This window comes from Bubalus bubalis, chromosome 5 (assembly GCF_019923935.1).
Source record: "Bubalus bubalis isolate 160015118507 breed Murrah chromosome 5, NDDB_SH_1, whole genome shotgun sequence".
NCBI lineage: Eukaryota > Metazoa > Chordata > Mammalia > Artiodactyla > Bovidae > Bubalus > Bubalus bubalis.
Genome location: NC_059161.1, coordinates 44763224 through 44780745, shown reverse-complemented (window position 1 = coordinate 44780745; position 17522 = coordinate 44763224). Strand labels below are relative to the sequence as shown.

At 42.2% G+C, this 17522-nt stretch overlaps 1 protein-coding gene across 1 annotated transcript in view; it reads right to left on the bottom strand.

The window, feature by feature from the left end:
• The window catches only part of DPT (dermatopontin), a 37064-nt gene extending 24964 nt beyond the window's left edge, over window positions 1-12100 (bottom strand). The window contains exon 1 of the mRNA XM_006054331.4: window positions 11709-12100. Coding sequence (XP_006054393.1) covers window positions 11709-12013 — 305 coding nt within the window. The 5' untranslated portion in view covers window positions 12014-12100. The remainder of the gene's footprint in view (window positions 1-11708) is intronic.
• Window positions 12101-17522: the final 5422 nt, after the last annotated feature.

The window sequence follows — 17522 nt, the reverse complement described above, 5'->3', positions numbered from 1 at the left end:
TGCCATTTCCTTCTCCAATGCATGAAAGTGAAAAGTGAAAGTGAAGTTGCTCAGTCGTGTCTGACCCTCAGCAACCCCATGGACTGCAGCCTTCCAGGCTCCTCCATCCATGGGATTTTCCAGGCAAGGGTACTGGAGTGGGGTGCCAGATTGGACTCCTGTTAATTCTTTTTTCCCCAGAATATTCTTTGAGTTGCTATCAGACATGTATAACATGCTCCACAGATTTTCAGAATATTTGTTAAGTCAACAAGTATTCATTAGAACCTACTCTATGACAAGTGCTGTACTTGGTCCAGAATGCTTTCCAGACAACTGTACTAGTAAGGGACATCACGATGATACAGATGTTGGATGGAAGAAATAGACTGGTACTAAAGTCAAAGATGAGAAACAAGAAACTGGCTGGGGATGGTGGGGCAATGAAATGGCAAGGGACAAAGACAAACCAGTTTGGGGGCAAGTTTATGTATTCAAAGGAGCTTTACAAGTTTTGGATATTTCTCTCAAGCCCCAACAGAATGACTCCATGTCCCATCTTGTTCTTTCTGCTGATGTTTATGCCTACCTCCACAAAAATGGGGGCTTCCCTGGTAGCTCAGACAGTAAAGAATGTGCCTGCAATGCAGGAGACCTGGATTCGATCCCTGAGTTGGGAAGATCCCCTGGAGAGGGCATGACAACACTTCAGTATTCTGAAGAGAATACTGAATGCCTGGAGAACCCCCATGAACAGAAGAGCCTGGTGGGCTGGAGTCCATGGAGTTGCAAAGAGTCAGACATGACTGAGCAACTAAGCACAGCACAGCACAGCCACAAAATGGGGATGACAACTTCAAGCCTGATAATATTGCATGAAGATTAAAGAGATGGTATATGTCAAGTGTCTACCCCAGAGCCTGATACAAAGTATGTTATGAAAAGACAGAAAAGGTAGTGGTTGTTACTATTACTGTTATCATAAATATTTGCAATTAAATGGAAGGAGATGCTACATCTGGGCCAAGAATTGTTCTAGGTGTCTTCTACAGTCTTCCAGGGAATTGAAAATTCTTCCATTAGGAGAATTTGGTAAAGACTGAAGTAAATAGAAATCTGAAGGTACAATGTCTGGTGGATATGGGAATGAATCAGAACTTTCCAGCCAGGCTGTAACAGCTTTTGCCTGATCATCAAAGAAACATGCAGTCTTTCAGTATCCTGATAGAAGACTATGGGCTTTCTGTTGACTAAGTCCGGACAGTTTCTGTCAAGTGATGCTTTCAGTTGGTCTAATTGGTAGCAGTACTTATTGAAATTAGTCATTTATTTTTCCAGAAGGAGCTCATAGTAGAGGACACCCTTCTAACCTCACCATATATACATCATCAACTTCTTTGGATGAAGATTGGGCTTTGGTGCGGTTGGTGGTTTTTCATTTTAATTGCTCATTATCTCTTCTGTTCTGCATTATTGTACAGTACCCATTTTTCATCTCCCATAAAAATTTGTTTTTAAAATGGAATGGTTTAGTTACGCCTAAGTAGAGAATCGTATGAGGAAATACTGTCAAGAAGGTTTTTGGTTTTGTTTTGTTCTTTTTCTGTTTAACTTCCATGGAACATCAAAGCAATTAACATAACCAAGCTGGTGTAAATGATTCTCAACACTCGATTTGGATATTTTGAGTACGTTGATTATTTCCCACATGGTATAGCATTGATTTTTCTCAACTAATGTCTCAATTTGATCACTATCAAATTCAACTGGTCCACTTGACCATGGAGCAATGTCCTATGAGAAATCTTCAGCACAAAACTTCACAAATCACTTTTGACATGTTCGATCAGTCACAGCACCTTCTCCATACACTACACATTTTTTTTTTCCATTTCAGCTGCTTTTTTTGCCTTTCATGAAATCATAAAGCATAATATGCCAAAAATGTTGCTTTACTTCTTCCATCTCCAATATTAAAATGGCTGAACAAAAATTTACCAATTTTGATATATATTTTTTAAATCCACACTGATATGATAGCTGTTACAATACAGCCTAACAAAATTGTTTCAAGTGAAGTTAAAAAACAACTAAGCACTACTAGAGACATCTTATGGAAGAAACTGAATGAACTTTTTGACCAACCCAATAGTAATTTTGCCTTGCAGTATTATTGTGAGGCTCAAATAAGATTAGACCATGAGTAACTCAGGGGCATAGACTGTATGTTATTCATCTTCATATTCCTGGAGTCTGGCAAAGTTTGTGATAATAAGTATTTGTTAGTGAATAAATAGGGAGCAGGCAATGGCACCCCACTCCAGTACTGTTGCCTGGAAAATCCCATGAATGGAGGAGCCTGGTAGGCTGCAGTCCATGGGGTCGCTAAGTCAGACACGACTGAGTGACTTCACTTTCACTTTCCACTTTCATGCATTGGAGAAGGAAATGGCAACCCACTCCAGTGTTCTTGCCTGGAGAATCCCAGGGACGGAGAAGCCTGGTAGGCTGCAGTCCATGGGGTCGCACAGAGTTGGATACAACTGAAGCGACTTAGCAGCAGTAGCAGCAGCAGTGAATAAATAGGCAAATGAATGAGGAAGATTTATAAATTATATAGCACCATATCAATTAAAATTAGGGTAATAGCACTTATACTTCATACCTGTTTCATTTCTTTTTCAATTGCTTCACTCTCACCTTTGTTTTTGAAGTCTGTGAGTTTGTTTCTGTTTTGTAAAGAAGTTCATTTGTATCACTTTTTTTTTTAGATTACACATATCAGTGATATCATATGTTATTTGTCTTTCTCTGTCTGGCTTACTTTACTTAGTATGATAATCTCTAGGTTCCTCCATGTTCCGGCAAATGGCATAAATTCATTCTTTTTCATGGATGAGTAGTATTCCATTGTATATATGTAGTGGGGAGAGGGCGTAAATTAGGAGTCTGTGGTTAGCATATATACACTACTATAATAAAATAGATAATCAAGAAGGATCTACTGTATAGCACAGGGACCTCTACTCAGTATCCTGTAATCACCTATATGGAAAAAAAAATGAGAAAGAATGTATCTATCTATCTATCTATCTATATGTAATTGAATCACTTTGCTGTACACCTGAACCTAACACATTGTAAATCAGCTTTACTACAATATAAAATAAAATAAAATAATTTAAAAATGTAACCAAAGTGGTTTGCTGTGCAGGAAGATCTGCAGGCTTCTTTGTGGAGGGCACTGAGGACATTGGCTGGGATTTGGGCTGCTCAATGAACTAACTAGTCTTTTTTTAAGGTTTTTTTTTTTTTTTTTAATGTGAACTATTTTAAAGTCTTCATTGAATTTGTTACAATATTGCTCTTGGTGTTTATGTTCAGGTTTTTTGACCATGAGGCATGTGAGACCTTAGCTCCCAACTAGGGATCGAATCCACACCCCCAGCATTGGAAGGTAGATTCTTAACCGCTGACTGTCAAAGAAGTCCCTGATGCTGCTGCTGCTAAGTCGCTTCAGTCGTGTCCGACTCCGTGAGACCCCAGAGACGGCAGCCCACCAGGCTCCCCCGTCCCTGGGATTCTCCAGGCAAGAACACTGGAGTGGGTTGCCATTTCCTTCTCCAATGCAGGAAAGTGAAAAGTGAAAGTGAAGTCACTCAGTCATATCCAACTCTTATCGACCCCATGGACTGCAGCCTACCAGGCTCCTCTGTCCATGGGATTTTCCAGGCAAGAGTACTGGAGTGGGTTGCCATTGCCTTCTCCGAAGAAGTCCCTAACCAGTCTTATTTGATATTTCACTACATATTTAGTGGGTCCCACAATGTGCCAGTATTATTCTAGTGCTGAAAAATATTCTATACAGTGGTGAATGAGACAAATTCCTTATATTCATGAAGCTTATATTTTGAAGGGAACAAACTATAAAAATACAAACCAGGTAAGGACAAGGGCACCACAAGAAACATAAAGCAGATTGGGATGCAGAGGGTGAAAGACACTGGTATAGAGGAGCTGATCTGAGAAAACCAGGTGAGCTCAGTGTGTACTTAATGACCAGCATAATGAATCAGGAAGCATTGCTCTTTACTAGACAGGACCTTGGTCTCAATTAGAATTACACTGTGGAAAACTGAGTTCCTACTGGTAAAGAATTAAATAGAAATCTCAATTAAATAGTCAGGAGATGGACCAGAAGGGGGAGCTCTCATACCCTGTGATGCTGCTCAGCCAATGAGAGTTTGTCACAAGGGAACCAATGAAAAACCATGGATTCTATGCTTACTGTAGCCCTCCCAACTCCTTTTACCCCCACAAAAGCGTTCTCTCCATTTTGTAGGGATTTGCACATGCCTCACCATGGTTGTAGACCCAAGATTGTAATTGTTTGCTCATCCCAACCAAATGCGTTGTTTTCTGGAGATATAACTGGCCGTCTATTTATGTCAACATTTTGGTGTTCCATTGGGGGATCCAGTGAAGATCCTTGATCACTTTGAGGCTTGTGAGCAAACAGATGTGGTACCCACATTGAATTTGTTGATGCTCACTGCTTTTCTAACTGACCCTGAGATTTTTAAGTAAATCTATCTCCTGGATCTGAATTTCACCCGCGTTGCATTTTGAAGCTTTCCAGGTTTTATTCAGGATCTGTTTTAAGGTTTCATCTTTTCTGGTTAAGACCTTGTTCCCCGATGAGAATATTTATTTGGCACTTTGACTCAATTTTCGAAATCAGACTGATATAGCTGGAACTGGCTGGCCATCAGCGCATGCCTTTAGCAAAGGGGGGCTGTCTTATTGGAAGTATGCTGAGTAGCTTCCTGTCTCTTTGGGGCCAGACTGCTGTCTTAGAACTGGCTGATACTAGACCTGCATGCAGTGTGGTTTATTCGAGCTAAGTTGTTTGAAAATAATTCTCTTACTCGAGGGAAAACAGCTCTGAGAAAATGGGATCCCAGTTATTTAAATATTTTGAGGGTACCCATTCCCTACAGCGATCTTGGTCCATTTTATGTTTGAAAACCAAGGTTATTCTTCATGTTTATGTCTAACTAAATTGGATTGACCTAACCAAAGGCAATTTAGAATACCGATGACCATTCTGGGGGAACTTTTGAAATCCCTAAGCTTACTTTTCTCAAAACCAAATTGGACAGCCATCGCTCTAAATTTTCCAAAGCTAAGTGAAAACCCTACTCCGATGGGTATTTTGAGGCTTCCAAATATTATCAGTAGACTAAAGTTGCATCTCTGCAAAGTAAAATGTTCAGATTAACTGAGGAAAATGTTTAAAGAAAGATAACATGGCTCCCAAAGCCTGGGTTCTTCCTCGGCTTCTCTGTCTCTCACTCCACCTCTGCTACCTTGTCTCTCTCCTTTGGCACCCCCTGCTCAGGGCCCACCCTCAGTGCCATCTTTCTCCTTCTCTATCTTGCCGTCTACACCTCCTGTATGTGTTTGTGTGCTCAGTCACTTCAGGCATGTCTGACTCTTTGTGACCACATGGACTGTAACCCACCAGGCTCCTCTGTCCATGGGATTCTCCAAGCAAGAATACTGGAGTGGGTTGCCATGCCCTCCTCCAGGGATCTTCCTGACCCAAGGATCAATCCTGCATCTCATGTGACTCCTGCATTGCAGGTGGATTCTTTACCACTGAAGCCCTGGGGAAGCCCCTATATCTCATATAGACCCCCAATCCCCCAGTACTGATTCTCTTGCCAGACTTTCTCTTTTCTCTGAAGGTCTTCCCATTCCCTTTTCCTCTGAACTGATCAGAAATTGTCCCTTTCAAATTAAGCCTTTTGGGGACCCAGAGGCTCAACCCTTAATCTCTAATATTTCCTGGACTAAAGCTGAACTGCAAGCCACAGTCAAACTTTTTCCCAAAGTAACTGAAGATCCTCATAGATTTGCTGAGTACTTTAGTTATTCAAACTTATCAACTTGGTTTCTTCAACATATATCAGCCAGTTCATATGCTTGCCAATGAAGACAATGCCCAAATTTGAATGAAAATAGCTAATACAGAAAATCTTAAAAGGTCTCTAGAATTACAACTGGGAGACCAGCACACTAACTTACTATGTGTCCAGGCTCAGGCAATCACTAGGCATATTCATTGAGTTATTACCAGGGCTTTTCTAAAGCCTGTTGATTGGAACAAAATTCAGGCTGGCACACAAAAATTTCACGAATGTGTTTATGACTATTACAACTGACTTCAGATTATTTTTAAAACAAATTCTGATCTTTCTCCAGATGTTGATTCCATTTGGGTAGCTCTAAACTCTATGTTTAGTAACAGGCTGATCTGGGACCTCTCCCTTCTAGTAAAAAGAACCAGCATGAAATAGGAAACTGTGTCCACTCCAGACTCAGCTAACCTAATAAACCAGCACTCTCTTACTTTAGATGAGTTACCTAAAAGGAAGACTGCCAAAATTCTTACTCTTCAACTTCAGCAAATGAAGGCCCCTAAGTGAACCCCTTCCCCTAAGTTTCTGCTATTTTTGCAAAAAGTCAGGACATTGGAAAATAATTTGCTACAAATTTAAGGGCTTTAGTTGCCTTCAGCCCTTTAATCAACCTTTCCAACATCGTCTCAGTCCTCAATGACTAGACTCCTGGGAACAAAAGGAGCTCGTTCCAATCATCCTTCTTAAATGACTTGAATAAAACTTGTCCAGGTTGGGGATGAATTTCTTCCAGTCCTAACTGACACTGGAGCCACGTTCTGGGTACTCAACTGCACTACTTAAATCAGCCCTTGCCTTGTAATACTAAAACAATTCAAATAGCGGGAAATCTCTAATAAACCTCATGAGGTTTCTGTCTCTGAATATATTCCCTTTTGCTTAGGCCTTTTAAGAGGCACATACCTTTTTCTCTTAGTTTCTTTTCCCTTCCATTTATTAGGTGAAGACTTCTTAGAGACGTATACAGGTGCGAGTGCATGCTCAGTCACTAAGTCTTCTCCAAATCTCTGCAACCTGTTGGACTATAGCCCACCAAGCATCTCTGTCTATGGGATTTTCCAAGAATACTGGAGTGGGTTGCCATTTCCTTCTCCAGGGGATTTTCCTGACCCAGGGATTGAACCTGTGTCTCCCTCATTGGCAGGTGGTTTCTTTACCATTGAGCCACCAGGAAAGCCAAAGAAATATACAGGACTTTTTCCTAAAAGGAGAAAATAATTCTAGAATTTGACAGTAGTCATCAAAGCAGCCAACCAGGTGAATTAAGTGACTCTTTGACATTTATTTGTTTTGCTCTTGATGGTACTAGAGCTGACTCTGGAAGCAACTGATCATCTGCTTCTACTGAATCAATTACCACCTTTTTTGTGGCAAAATCTCCAACTGATATCAGGAAAATTAGCCCACTACACATCAAGGTTCAAACAGATCCCTTAAAACCTCTTCCCAGAATTAATCAATATCCCGTAAGTAAAGAAGCCCTTCAAAGCATAAAAATCATATTGGATTATAAGGCTCAACACCTCATTGTCCCTTATACTAGTCCCTATGTGTTATGTTAGTTGCTCAGTCATGTCCAACTCTTTGCAACCCTATGGACTGTAGCCTGCCAGGCTCCTCTGTCCATGGGGTTCTCCAGGCAAGAATATTGGAGTAGGTAGCCATTCACTTCTCCAGGGGATCTTCCTGACATGGGATCGAACCCAGGTATCCCAATTACAGGCAGACTCTTTACCATCTGAGCCACAGGGGATCCCAATGCTCTTATTTTACTGATGAGAAAACTTGAGGACTGAGAGTGGCCGTTTGAGACAGAACCATTTAACCATTTTTGTACCTCAGTAGAAGTTCTCCTGAATTCTCATCTCACTGAACATTTCTCAGTCATCTGTCTCACCTCATAAGAAGTCCTTTGGCTAACTGTTCCTCGCACCACTCATTCATGTTGTTATAACCTTGACTCTGCTACTCTTCTCCCCTCTGGCACTGATGAAGTTCCTCATGATTGCTTAACACTGATGGGATGGCCTACTGACTTCTTGTGATGATCTTTAGGAAGTTCTCTGGGTAACTGTGATTATTCTTGGTTCACTGACAGTTTTTATTTAAAAGATGACAGTGGCATATACTGCACTGGGTATTATTGCAACTTCGTCTTACATTTTTGAGGTAGTACCTTTATCTATGGCTACTTCAGCTTAACAGGCTGACTCATATGCTCTTATGTGGGCCTGTACCTTTTAGCCAAGGATAAAACTGCCAAAATTTACACTAATAGTAGATATGCTTTTGGAGTAGCTCATGATTTTGGAATGTGGTGGAAGTAATGTGCTTTCCTCTTGTCTATCACGTGACTTATCTTTGGTGAATTATTAAATTCAAATAGTCAATTCCAAAACAAGCTGCCATTTTGAAATGTCTCCTTGGGAATTCTTTGAGGACCTGGGAAAAAAGCAAATGCCAGGAGACTGAATGTTCTTCTGAATTCAGACTCCATGTAAAGCTGACTTGCCTCTTTAATCAGCCTGGTCAAATTACAGATTCACAAAATCTTTGTTGACTGCCCATGATGTGCCAGGAATTTGTTTTAGATTTGTGTTAGAGTTCTCCTACACTTTAGCTTGTGAGCATCACAGTACTTCTCCCTAACAGCTTGCAATATGGGTATTACACTTTTTTTCCAGAATGAGAAATTGAATGCCCAAGACCACAGCTCTCAGAGATGATAGGAAAAGGAGCTGTGAATCAAAATTTCCTGATTCTAAAACCAGAGCTCCTCTCACCACACTCCAGCTCAGCCTCACTAACAAATTTTAGCTTCATGGGACCCACATGTCCTACAGCCTGGGTCAACCCAAGTTTGAGAAGATTCCCTGAGAACAACTGGGGCATGCTCTGAGATGGCAAAATGCCACTCATGGGACCAAGGTAAAGCCTCCAAGCAGTTGTAAGTAGGGGCCAGCATGCACACTTCAGAATCTGGCACCTGAAGACGTGATTTTTCAGCAGAGAATCCCTAGCAAACAGCCGTGTTACAAGTTAACTCAGACATGTCAAAAGTAATTTTTAAAGACTATGCTCCAATTAACAAGGGTCTTTAGCAGATCCTATGTATTTTTGTCATATCTGTATTTGAGATTCCCCCATCCCCTTTAAAACTAAGCTTGCAAGCAAATATAGTTATACAAGGCAGCCATATAGCACAAAACTATCAACTCTTCCCCCAGAATAGATTAAGAACCCACAGGTAACGGGAAGATATAATTGCTCCCCAGTTTATGAACAATTTCTCTCCTGATTTTTTCACCGAGACTGGAGCCTAAACTAAAAGCAACAATCATCTAACAGAAGTGCCTCTGGGGTAATCGGGATCAGTCCTGGGGCAGCTGAGTCCTACTGGTTTTCGTTTGTACATTTTTTTTTTTTTAACTCTGTGATTAATGGAGGAGGAGATGGAGACAACAGAGGGTGGGAAGGGGGAAAGAAAAAAAAATCATTTGACTCTGCACAATCAAATATGTGGAGGAAGTGAAGGTGGAAGAGAGATTCTGTCTGTCAGCTTCTCATTTGATTCCCATTGGCCAAACAAAATCATATAATTTGCACTCCCTCTCGTGCTTTTCTTCAAATAGTTTGGGAGTGAATGACAAACAAGTCACACGTTGGCAAGTTTGAAACTAAACACAATTTGCCTTCTCTCCCTAGCAGGGATAAACACAAAGATCAACAGAATGAAAGAACAATCCAGCTGTATTTTCAGAGCCAAGCAGAGATTAGGAGCCTCAGAGCCCTACAAGATTAGGCAGTCTAACTGCTCATTTTCCAAATGAGGTGGGAGCCTAAAGAGCTAAACCCATGGTCCAAGGTCACCAGGCAAGTTATCTTCAGAAGCAGGATCCAAGTCCAGGCCTCCTGATTCAGAGTCCAAGGCTCTTCCTTTAGGATTTAAAAAATCATCCGAGTGCTGTTTTGTGTGGCTCTAAAAGGGGCCATTAGAAAGGGGCCCCACCCATCTACTGGTCCCCTAAATTGGAGGACTAGACAGACAGTTGTAATTAGGTCATCCCCAGGCTCTGTGCCAGGCAATGGCCTGCCTACGGGAAGCCACTGGAGACTGTGATTGAGGTGAGGCTGGACTCTGAGTCAGCCATCTGTCTGGAAGGGTTTTAGCTAATTAAATATGCTCGCTGGAGGCAGTGGGGATGGATGAATAAGGCCTGATAAAGGGGCCCCCACCTGCAGCTGTGAACCATTACCCCCATCCCTTTTGCAGGCTGGCTGAGCCCCTCCTCAGTCCTGGCAGTAATCAAGCTGACCCCATCCCTCCAGGACTAGCTTCTGCTGTCAGCTTACAGAGCCCTCCTTTCCCAGGATGAAGAACTGCCCTGAGTTCTACCACCAGCCCTACCACCCTGACCTGTGCTGACTGAGCCCATGCACTGGGGCAGCAGACTCTCAAGTAGCCCAGCACCATGTCTAAGCACTTATGCTCTGGAGCTGAGACTCGCTGGATCCAAATCCTGGATCGACCATTTTCCAGTTGAGGAAACCCCTGATCTCTAGACATCAGTTTATCTACCTATAAAGTGACTTATAGATTTAAAGCACTCAGCAGGGCGCTTGGTTGGGTTAAGCAATCAATGACAGCTGTTTTTATTGCTTAGAAGTCCTTTTTATTGCCTGGCTCCTCCAACCATCAGTCTTTTCCTCCTGACCTCTCATCTCTGTGCTGGTGGAGTGACACTCAGAATTTTGTGCTTGACTACCCCTAAGCCCCAATCCACCACATGCCCATGGAGACCCCTCAGTAGAATCTCCTCTGCACAGTTACCATAGCAGCAACCTGCCAGCTGGGCTTCCTCCTCCCCAGGCCAGCCTCCCCCTGAGTCTGCCTTCACCCTCTCCCCTAGCCCACTCCGTGGCCTTGCCTCCATGCAGGCTGCTGTGACTAACTGGCCTCACAGAGCATAGCTCCTGGGATGGGCTCTGACTGAGTACTAGTGTGAGACAGTCACACGCCACAGTGAAGACACAGGCTCAGGCCATTTCTGGGTCATTAACCATTGCAGAACCCAGTTGAATGAGAAGACTTCTCCCAAAAGATTTCAATAAACTATTTCCCAGAAATGAAATCCATTTTAAATGCAGACAGAGAAGGACCTTGGTACTCAAAACTGAGAAGGCACATTTAATTGGGATGGCAAAAAGCCATTTCATTTCACTTCTCTTTGCTTAAATTTCTTTGACCCCTGTCCCCCACTCATTAGCCTTAAATCAATATTTCTCAAACTGTAGTGAAGGTTCTGTTGTTTATTTTCCCCAATCTATTGGGTACCAGTACTTTTTTTGTAAGATAGTCCGAATAAGTTATTACCATACTAAAGTGCCATTTGGATGTCACAGCAAAATTGAATTGCTACAAAGTTTCATAAAGACTTTCAGTTTCTGTACTTATCTTTTGGCAAACTAGTAAATGTTTCACAAAGCCATACTAGTCCCTGGACCAAACTGAGAGCCACAGAGAAGTCCATCTGCCATGGACACCCCTCTGCCCCATCGTGAGTTTTTGTCCTGTACTGCGGTCTGCTCAGCATCGACCCTGCCACACCCGGAGCATGCAATGGAAAGGATCCTGGTAGGATTTGCCCAGTCTCCAGTGAGCTCTATTCCCTGAGGGTCAAGCCTCCCCCAGTGAGAGGGGTCTGTTGCTGCATCACCAGCCGTGTGCAGCGTGCTGGCTCTTACCATTCCATTCCAGCCCTGTTGATCTCCTCCCACCAGCACTCCGTAGGCTCCCCCAGGCTCTGGGGTGTGGGCATGCAGGCGTAGTTCCACTGTCTGTCGGAACCTTCCTTCTTGTTGAAGATGCTTCTCACGGCCACCACCACCTGCCCATGGGGACACTGGTAGCTGAAGCCCTGCCGGTTCAGATTCACCCACCCATCGTCACTGTAGTCATGGTACTGATGATAGGAGTACCCATAGTCACCATACTGTCCCCAAGCCACGGTGGCCAGTGGCAGAAGCACCCACAGAAGAGTGAGGTCCATGCCGTCTGGGCTTCTGGCAAAAACTGTCACCCTATGTCTGCTGGGCTGCTGGTTTTATACAGCTGCTGCTGACATGTGGCTTCCAGATGTGGGTGAGCAGGCTCCAACTGCAGTGTGTCATCGTTTAAGCAAAACTTTTCAGCGCGGAAATATTGGCCATAAGTACATTCAGTTTGTTTTAAGGTGGAATTCTAAGAAAATGTAAGGAACATGCAAATGGAAGAAACTCCCAGAGAAGGAAAAAATTAGCAGTTAGATTATAAAAGCAAATGGCTTCACACTCCTTAGAAACAGTGTTGGAATAAAAACAGTGTGTTTGTCCCTCCTCTCTTAGCACCTCACCTCTCTCTGCCCTCACTTCACCCACCACTAGCAAACCCCTGTATTTATTCTTCAAACCACCAACCACCCTTCCAGGATCACACAAATATGCAGAATGAAATTTCAAAACACCAAAATAATAGGATGGAGGAGCAGAATCATTTAGATTTCTGTAAGTCTGGATGCCTGCTTTTTAAAATGTTTTTCTTTGTGTGTGTGTGTGTGTGTGTGTGTGGTAAGTCCCTTAATATAAAACATACTCTTTTAACCATATTTAACTGTACAGTCCAATGGCACCAAGTACATTCACATTGCTGTGTAAATCTCACCAACAACCACCTCCCAAATTTTCCACTTTCCTTAACTGAAACTCTGTTCCCATTAAACACTAAGTCCCCATTCCCCCTCCCCATATCAGTCCCCACTCCCTGGTCTCTGGAAGCTAACAAGATACTTTCTGATTCTATGAATTTTTCTGCTCTAGGTATAAGTGGAGTCAAATACTGGTCCTACTGAATATTGGAATGCATTTTAAGGTTAATTTAATAAATGTCCTACAAACAGATTATACCTTCTTTTTACCCCTGTGCTACACAGTAGGTTCTTGTTAGTTATCTGTTTTATATACGTCAATCCCCATCTCCCATCCTAACCCGGCTTTCAAGTTCCCAGCCCAATCTCTTTTAACCCTGAGTATAAGCATGGAATGGGCTTCCCAGGTAGTGTTAGTGGTAAAGAACCCGCCTAATGCAGGAGACATAAGAAACGCAGGTTCGATCCCTGCGTCAGGAAGATTCCCTGGAGGAGGGCATGGTAATTCACTTTAGTATTCTTGCCTAGAGAAGTCCATGGACAGAGGGGCCTGTAGGGCTACAGCCCATAGAACTGCAAAGAGTTGGATGGGACTGAATAACTGAGCACATGCATAAGTATGGAATACCAATTTTCAAGCTACTCAGAATTTTAAAGTCACATATGGATATACTATGGGCCTCTGGAAAGATAAATTGGGCATTATCTCTACACTTAAGCATCCTTCTGAGCTGCTGAAACTGGACCCAGCTACACCTAGAAACTGTGCTTGGCTTTTCAATACATAATGAGTTTAATCTGAATAAAGTCACATTTTATCCTTTGGTGGTTTTCCCTTCCATGTTTTCTTTTTAATGTGGTATATTCACATATAATAAAATTCATCTCTTCTGTGTTCAGCATACAGTCATTCATCCAGCACCATAATCAAAACATAGAATAGTTCCATCAACCCTCAAGCTCCCTTACACCCCTTGGTAGTCAAATCCTTCCCAAAATCCAGCCACAGGTAACCACTGAACTATTTTCTGTTACTGGAGTTTTGCCTTTTCTAGGATATTCCATAGATGGAATCACACAGCATGCTATCTTTTGTCTGATTCCTTTCACTAGAAAACTTTTCAAGATCCATCCATGTCGTTAAATATCAGTAGTTCATTTCTGTATACTGTTGGTGTGACTGTACTACAGACTGCTTATATACCACCAGTTGAAATAATGTAAGTTTATACATAGTATCGATAGTGTATATACATCAACCCCAATCTCCCAATTCATCCCATCCCCCTCTACCCCGCCTTAGTATCCATACATTTGCTCTCTACGTCTATATCTCTATTTCTACTTTGTAAATTAGGTCATGCTGTATAGGAGAAATGAATGGGAACATTGTAAAGAAGCTATATTCCAATAAATTTTTTTTAGAAAGAATGTAAGTTTGGAGATTGGGATTGACATACATACATTACTATGCATGACATAGATAACTAATGAGAACCTATTGCATAGCACAGGAAACTCTACTCTGTGATGATGTAAATGGGAAGGAAATCTATAACTGATTCATTGTGCTGTACAGCAGAAACGAACACAACATTGTTAAGCAACTATACTCCAATAAAATAAATTTTTTAAAAAACAAAAAAGAATATAAGTTTAATGCATGTACAGCTCACCACATATTTTCAACTAGATTATTATATTATCTTTCTCACAGCCTTATATAGTAGTGAGGCATTATTGTGATTTTTTTTTTCCACAGGTAAGAAAACTGTGGTCAGGAAGTTTTTTGGTTCAAATTCCTAGAGCTGGAAGGCCATGACCCCCAGATCTTCTGAGTCCTAGTCTGTGATTTCTTTCATCATTTTATCAAAACTAAAGTCTACCAATTACACTAGTACATCAACATTTAGAAATAATTTCCAAATAAAATATTTATAAGGTTTTATAATATTAAAACACACACTTAGCCTTCCCTGGTGGTCCAGTGGCTAAGACTCCATGCTCTCAATGCAGGGGACCTGAGTTCTATCCCTGGTCAGAGAACAAGATCCCACATACCACAACTAAAGATTCCATATGCTACAAGGAAGAGAAGATACTACCTGCCACAACTAAGGCCTGGTGCAGCCAAACAAATAAATATTAAACACACACACACTAATTCACATTATGAATTTCTGCTATTGTTGGCAAAGTATGCTCAGTAGGCCCTGGGGAACTTTGAGAACTAAGTTCTCAATAATTAATCACAATAATTATTAATCTAAGTATTAGATTAATAGTTTTCAAAGTGTGGTTCTAGGACCTGCAACATCAACATCCCTTGGGAAACTGTTGGTAGCTCAAATTCTCTGGCCCTGTGAAGTGAAAGTCATTCAGTCGTGTCTGACTCTTTGTGACCCCATGAACTGTACAGTCCATGGAATTCTTCAGGCCAGAATACTGGAGTGGGTAGCCTTTTCCTTCTCCAGGGGATTTTCCCAGGTCTCCTGCATTGCAGGTGGATTCTTTACCAGCTGAGCCACAAGAGAAGCCCAGGAATACTGGAGTTAGTAGCCTATCCCTTCTCCAGCGGATCTTCCCAACCCAGGAATTGAGCTGGGTCTCCTGCATGGCAGGCTGATTTTCTGGCTCTACTCCAGACCTACTGAATCATGCACGCTGGGGTGGGGCCCAACAGTATTCAGTTTTACAAGCCCTGCAGGTGACCTGATGCATGCTGGAGAACCACTGCACACAAGTCATCTCAGAAGACTGTAGCCAAATTTCAGGAGTCACTTGGTAAGGAGTAATATAGTGATGCTAATGCCTATCTGACCAAAACCATTCATATTTATGCCAGAGCCCACAGTGTAACCACTGAGATCTCTGACTTCTTAGTAGTAACAGACTTGAGATGTTTAGGAGAGATTCTGCCCATGGGCATTCCAATGATTGGATGATTCTTCCTTTTTTTTTTTTTTCCCTTCTCCTTTCTTTTCCTCCTCCTCCTTCTTCTAATATCTTTATTGAGATACACTTCATACATCATACATTTCACCATTTAAGACACATAATTCAATGGCTTTGAGCATATTCACAGAGTTGTATCACCATCACCATGGTAAATTTTGGAACATCTTTATCATCCAACAAGAAACTCTATAACGCTAACCATTAGCAATCACTCTCCACTTTTCCTCAACCCTTTAGCCCTTGGTAGCCACCAGTTTGCATTCTGTCTATGGATTGGTCTAATCTGGACATTTCATGTAAGTGGGATCATTCAATATGTGTTCTTTCATGGATGGTCTTTTACTTAGCATGTTTTTCCCAAGCTTCTTCCATACTATAGCATGTGTCAGTACTTCATTTATTGTTATTGCCAAACAATATTCCACTGATATTTACCCATCATAAGCTGATGGACATTTGGGTTGTTTTCAGCTTTTGGCCATGAACATTGTTGCTATGAACATTCACATACAAGTTTTTGTGTGGCCATATGTTTTAATTTCCCTTGGATGAGTACTTAAGAGTGGAGTTTGGGGGCTATATGGTAACTATTGTTAACTTTTTAAGGAACCACCAGGCTCCTTTCCAATGCAGTAACCGCACCATTTTACATTCGTACCAGCTGTGTATGAATGTTTCATTTCTCTGCATCCTCACCAATACTTGCTATTAGGGCTGAGTTCTTCTGAAAGCTGTGGAAAGCCATAGTCACTCTGGTGAGACTAAGCCTGGACCTGCTCCTTCCTGGCAGCTTCCTCAGAGATATAGTTCATTCTTAAGAAATTCTGAATACACTGTTTGCCCTGATCTCAATGGGGAACCCCCACACTAGCCTTTGAATCAACACTTCCCTTCAAGTGAATTACTTTTCGACTTTTAGGACTAGAGTAGATCCCGTTGTACATTGCCAGTTGAAAGTGAAAGTGAAAGTCGCTCAGTCAAGTCTGACTCTTTTGCGACCCCTATACAGTCCATGGAATTCTTCAGGCCAGAATACTGGACTGGGTAGCCTTTCCCTTCTCCAGGGGATCTTCCCAACCCAGGGATTAAACCTGGGCCTCCCTCATTGCAGGCAGAATTTTTTACCAGCTGTGCCACAAGGGAAGCCAAGAATACTGGAGAGGGTAGCCTATCCCTTCTCCAGTGGATCTTCCCAACCCAGAAATCAAACCAGGGTCTCCTGAATTGCAGGTGGATTCTTTACCAACTGAGCTATGAGGGAACATCATCGGTTAGAACAGTGTATATTTACAGTGTCACTCTAGAGTTGATCTAAACCTGCTATTAATAGATAAAACCTGTTGGCTCCATGGACAGGGTATTAAAGGCAGAGGACATGTCTCTGCCTAGTGCCTAGAGGAAGGTGATAGCCCCAGATGAACAGATATTTAACCTAAAATATGGACTGAAAATTATTGGAGGATTCCAATTTCGCACACTTACTTTTTTCCCTTTTAACTTCTGTGTATTATGAGGATTTGGCTACAGTTCTACCGACTGGAGTGACTTCATACATAAGCAGTTCTTTGTGGCTAAATGCATGCGAAGTCACTTCAGTCATGTCTGACTGTTTGCCACCCTATGGACGGTAGCTTGCCAGGTTTCTCAGTCCATGAGATTCTCCAGGCAAGAATACTGGAGTGGGTTGCCATGCCCTCATCCAGGGGATCTTCCTGAACCAGAGATTGAACCCGTATCTCTTATGTCTCCCGCACTAGCAGACAGGTTTTTTTACCACTAGCAGCACCTGGCTATACACTGCTGTTGCTAAGTCACTTTAGTCATGTCCGACTCTGTGCAACCCCATAGACGGCAGCCCACCAGGCGCCCCTGTCCCTGGGATTCTCCAGGCAAGAACACTGGAGTGGGTTGCCCTTTC